General features: G+C 33.6%; 1 protein-coding gene across 1 annotated transcript in view; it reads right to left on the reverse strand.

Moving 5' to 3' along the window:
• Positions 1-5,476, reverse strand: part of LOC106874390 (uncharacterized) — a 280,957-nt gene that overhangs the window by 270,145 nt on the left and 5,336 nt on the right. The window contains exons 3-5 of the mRNA XM_052968226.1: positions 3,549-3,647; positions 2,845-2,946; positions 556-672 (exon numbers count right to left, since the gene is read on the reverse strand). Of these exons, the coding sequence (XP_052824186.1) occupies positions 556-672; positions 2,845-2,946; positions 3,549-3,647 (318 nt within the window). The remainder of the gene's footprint in view (positions 1-555; positions 673-2,844; positions 2,947-3,548; positions 3,648-5,476) is intronic.

Below are 5,476 nucleotides of genomic sequence, written 5' to 3' on the forward strand. Positions count from 1 at the left end.
CATAACTTGTTTACTTGGAAATTGACATAAGAAATGAATATCATTTTCTTTCTTTTGATAATGATGACAGTGAATCAGAAAACTGATGACTGCTTCTCCTGATGTCATTAGTTGTATAAAAGTAACAAAATAGTTTTAACAAAGGATTAAATCTGATCCAAGAACTCACTTTCCTCCACCCCCACCCGATGCACACACAGACACACACACACAATTCTGTCCTCTGGTAAAAATCCCTGACAACTCATCTCCCCAAAACCCCTGCCACCCTTTGCAGACCCTCACCACCCTCCTTCACATACTTATCCACCCACTTTCCATGCCTTTACATATCTACCATACCCACCTCCCGACCACTTCAGTTCCTCTAACCATAACTTGCCATCTTTAAATGTCCCTTCACATTCTAATGGAACATCTTCTCAATCCCCTCTGTACTATTTATACTCTGTCCTCCTCTGGATCGATGGATGGATTAATGGATCAATCAGTCGAGCGACAAACAGACTGACAGACAAATTGATAGATAAGTAGATAGATAGATAAAATACTCACTGCAGCTGAAATTTTCAATATGAATGAATTGACGGCTGCTTCATAATCCAACTGAGCTTCAGTAACAACATACCCGAAGTATGGCAGTGGAATAGAAAACATGTTAACACCATTGACCTGCACAAATAAATAAAAATAGTCAATATAGATTAATACACCAGAAAAAGAAAAAGAAAGCATTTAACACTCTGCTAAATAATCAAAATTAATCAGTGCAAAAGAGTCATCCAAATATGAATTGAATAAAGTAAAAGCAGAGAAATGATAGTAACATCTAAATATAGAGTAAATGATATGATATTAAAAGAAATTATACTGATACATAGTAACAATACCCATTTTATTTTATTTCCATTTTGGGAAGATTTGAAGCTAATGTTTGTAATTGCCTGTTTCATATATCAGCAATTTCTAATACTTTTTAGCTCAGAAGATTGTCATCTCAAACCCAGCATAAAGTGCAGACCATATTCATCATCATCCTCATCATCATCGTTTAACGTCCGCTTTCTATGCTAGCATGGGTTGGACGATTTGACTGAGGACTGATGAACCAGAATTACAACTCATGTGTGTATGTATGTAAGTATGTATGTAGGTATGTGTGTGTATATATAATATATATACATACATACACAAACACCTCCCTCTCTCTCTCTCTCTCTCTCTCTCTCTCTTTCTATATATATATATATATGTGTGTGTGTGTGTGTGTGTGTGTGTGTGTGTGTGTGTGTGTCTGGCACAGGAGCCAGACAGCTGCTCTGGCAATGATCCAGCTCGGATGGTGCTGTTAGCGCTCCACTGGCACAGGTGCCAGTCATCGAATTTGGTTCAATTTCGATTTCTCCCCTACAGTTTTTTAACTTCTACAGACAAATTTACTGTAGTTACTGTAGAGAAGTTTTCTCTTATGATAAAGGTGTGAAAGCACTACATCTGCCCAGTGTTTCATCCGCATGGACTCCCAGACATTTTTCTGGCTCTTTAGCCTTCTTCAGTAGAAGATACCTAAGAGAGATAACCCTGGGTAGTTAAAATATGTCACAAACATATTTAAACTAACCTAAGGTTCGTTTATTCCTCATCACTGCTTAGCACTCATAATTCTATATTTATTCCAGCCAGCTGGTCCACAAAACAACTCAGTCATCAATACTGACTGTTATAAAATGAAGCTACAGATTCAGAATCTACCCTGGGTTATGTCTCTTTGATATCTCGTACTGAGGAATGCTAAGAAGCCAGAAATGTGTCTGGAAGTCTGCTCAGGTTAAGCATTGGGCAGATATTGTGTTTTTATGTCTTTTACCATAAGAGAGAATTTTTCTCCATGGTAACTACAGAAGAAATGCCTTTAGAAGTTAAAGAATGTTACAAATATATTTAAACTAATCTAAAGGTTGTTTATTCCTCATTACTGCTTAGCACTGATACTGCTGTGTGTATGTGTGTGTGTGTGTAATATATATATATATATTACTCTTGTACTCTTTTACTTGTTTCAGTCATCTGAGTGTGGCCATGCTGGAGCACCGCCTTTAGTCTAGAAAATTGACCCCAGGACTTATTCTTTGGAAGCCTAATACTTATTCTATCGGTCTCTTTTGCCGAACCGCTAAGTTACGGGGATGTAAACACACCACCATCGGTTGTCAAGTGATGTTGGGGGACAAACACAGACACACAAACATATACACGCACAAACATATATATATATATATATATATATATACATACATATATACGACGGGCTTCTTTCAGTTTCCGTCTACCAAATCCACTCACAAGGCTTTGGTCGGCCCGAGGCTATAGTAGAAGACACTTGCCCAAGGTGCCACGCAGTGGGACTGAACCCAGTACCATGTGGTTGGTAAGCAAGCTACTTACCACACAGCCACTCATATATATATATATATAAACACACACACACACACACACACACACACATGCATACATACATACATACAATGAGCTTCTCTCAGTTTGCGTCTACCAAAACCATTCATAAAGCTTTGTTGACCCAGGTTTATATTTGAAGACACTTGCACAAGGTGCCACACACAGTAGAATTGAACCCAGAACCATGAGGTTGGGAAGCAAATTTCTTACTACACATTGCAAAATATAAATGCATACAACACTTAAAAATCACACTCAGATTTAACATTTTTACATTAACAAAATAAAAGCAAATAGTTTATTAAGTATAATCAAGCAATGTTTATTTCATTCATTGTTTTTAATACTTAAATTATCTTCAATGAAAAAATTAGTTTTAGCGTTTACCTTTGGACTATCAACTATCCTATAGTCAATTTCTCTGTTTACTCCGTGATCCTTATCAGTAGCTGATATCTGTTTAAATATTGTGGTTCCAATTGGTGTTAGCTGAAAAATAATAAATACTGTGAGATCTTTGGCTATTCAGAATTATTGAATAAGTTCTAATGCAGTATTTACAGAAATATGTAAGTAGAAATAAAACCAAAAGAAATAAAGCTAACTTTTCCATCATAGATCACAATGTAACAAAAAGAAAACCAATACATGATGTGTGTGTGCAAGTGTGTGTGTGTGTGTGTGTGTGTGTGTGTGTGTGCATGCGTATGTGTGTGCATGTATGTGCCTCTGTGTGTGCACACAAGCATGTGTGTACGTGCATGAACATGTGTGTTTGCATGTGTGTGTGTGTGTGTGCATGTGTGTGTGTGTGTGTGCATGCATGTATGTATCTGTGTATATGTATGTATACCCTTACTTTTTGTCCAATAATTCTCATTTATGCTGATTTATATCTTCATTATGAGTATAATTTCAAATGATTAGAAAATATATTTACTTCATTACATTCCAAATTAGTTATATTTTGTTGCAAAGCTATCGAAAATATATATCAAAAGTTTGAAATATTTGAAATATTATATGCAAGTTGATAACATCAGCCGATTTTATGTGAAGATGAACCATAAAATTGTTGGGTTTGTACTTACCTCGTTAACTTCAACAAAATACACCTGCTTTGTAAACTGAGGAGCATTATCATTAACATCCTCAATAATCCAGTGCACATCACGTAATACTGTAGTTGTCTGAAACAGATTTTAAATAATTTGTAAGAAACCTATGAGCACCTTAGAATAGAAGTATTTTAATGAGAAAATTAAACCAATCCTAGCACCCAATTTCAATTCCTATTCAAGTTTCATTTATCTCCCAAGTTTACTTCAATGCTAAATTTAGAAATTTTAACTTTAATTCAAATACTAATCTATAATCCATTTCATGATTTAAATTTTAAAACTCATATAATGAAGTTAATTTCAACAACTCAACTTGACTTTATCTCACTTCAACCTCACATCTCTCAATCTATCAGTATTTTATATCCTAACTAATCAGAGCTTTCTCAACCTCTGCATCACAATGTGATTACCTGATATTTCATTCATCTTCTAATACAACTCCCCAACTATGTTTGATAGCACCAATGACCAAATATTAAAGGTTTTGGTTGACCATGTGTATAAATGACCCATATCAAATTGCAACACAACATTGGGACAGCCATCCTATACTTCTGCTTCTATTAAGTGACCCCTTTCTATATCCTTTCCTTACTTCTCTTCACCCCTCTGTAACCTGTCTCCCTCCTTTTTTCTATCCCACTTGCATCTTCCCGGCTTTTCCTACCTTTTGTTATAACCTGAAATGGCTCTGACGAAAGTAGCTTTAATTTTTTTTAGGTCATTCATTTTTATTCAACTGATCAACAGACCAATTGAATAAACCTATCAGTAACATACATATAACGACCATTATCTATAATAAATATATGTATATATATATATATATATATATATATATATATATATATATATATATATATATATATATATATATATATATATATGTATATATAGTTCAAAACTTACTGTGTAAAGATAACGTGTGCGTTTGATCGTGTGATACAAACAATATATGAGTATATGCATATATATGTACATGTATGTACATACCTTCATCTACATGTACATATAGATACATATCTGGGTACATGACGTTGCAAAAGAACATGGACAAAATGATAAACAAGGTACAACAAAAAAGCAGGCCACTTAGAGAACATATCCTTCATCAGCTGCCACCATTAAAACACCGGCATTATATGGGAGTGCTTCAACAGGTAGAAAAGCACTCAATCAGTAAGAGAGTAAAGATAATCTTAAAAGAAATCTTGTAAATACAGCTATCCAGGGTTTCCTGGTCAAAATAGTAATTTATTTTGCCATTAATCAAGCTGAGAACAAGACCATTTGACAAGAGAAAGTGGGAGTAAACCCAAAAGTTTTTTGAGACCTATTTTCATGACTAGATGATAGAGTAGGTGGAAGGTTGTAGAAGATTTTGTCAGTAAAGCCACTATCCTATAGAGCTTTATTATAATATGAGGCAGTCTTTTCAAATATTTCTTGAAAAGAAGGGCATGTGATCATACAGCTAGTATTTGGAATTAAGATTTTAAACAATAGGTGGGTGACAGGAGTGTTTATATTTAAGGTTCTTATTAGATCTGTATATATATATATATATATATATATATATATAATAATAATAATATTAGGGACAAAATCCAAAATTACAGGTAAAATCTCAATTAAAATCAATTTATAAAAAATTAAAATTAAATTGAGCTTTATAGATTAAAATATATATAAAATATATAGTTTTAGGGAAAATAACCAAGTTTCAAGAACTCATCGATGAAAATCCACTATCACATATAGAAAATAATATTATCTTTATCTTATGATATTTACTTTGTTTTATATTATACTCATTTATTGTGCTTTTAATTATTAATTTTTCTATATGTGATAGTGGATTTTCATCGATGAGTTCTTGAAACTTGGTTATTTTC

The sequence above is a fragment of the Octopus bimaculoides genome, chromosome 5 (genome assembly GCF_001194135.2).
Source record: "Octopus bimaculoides isolate UCB-OBI-ISO-001 chromosome 5, ASM119413v2, whole genome shotgun sequence".
In the NCBI taxonomy this organism is placed as follows: Eukaryota; Metazoa; Mollusca; class Cephalopoda; order Octopoda; family Octopodidae; genus Octopus; species Octopus bimaculoides.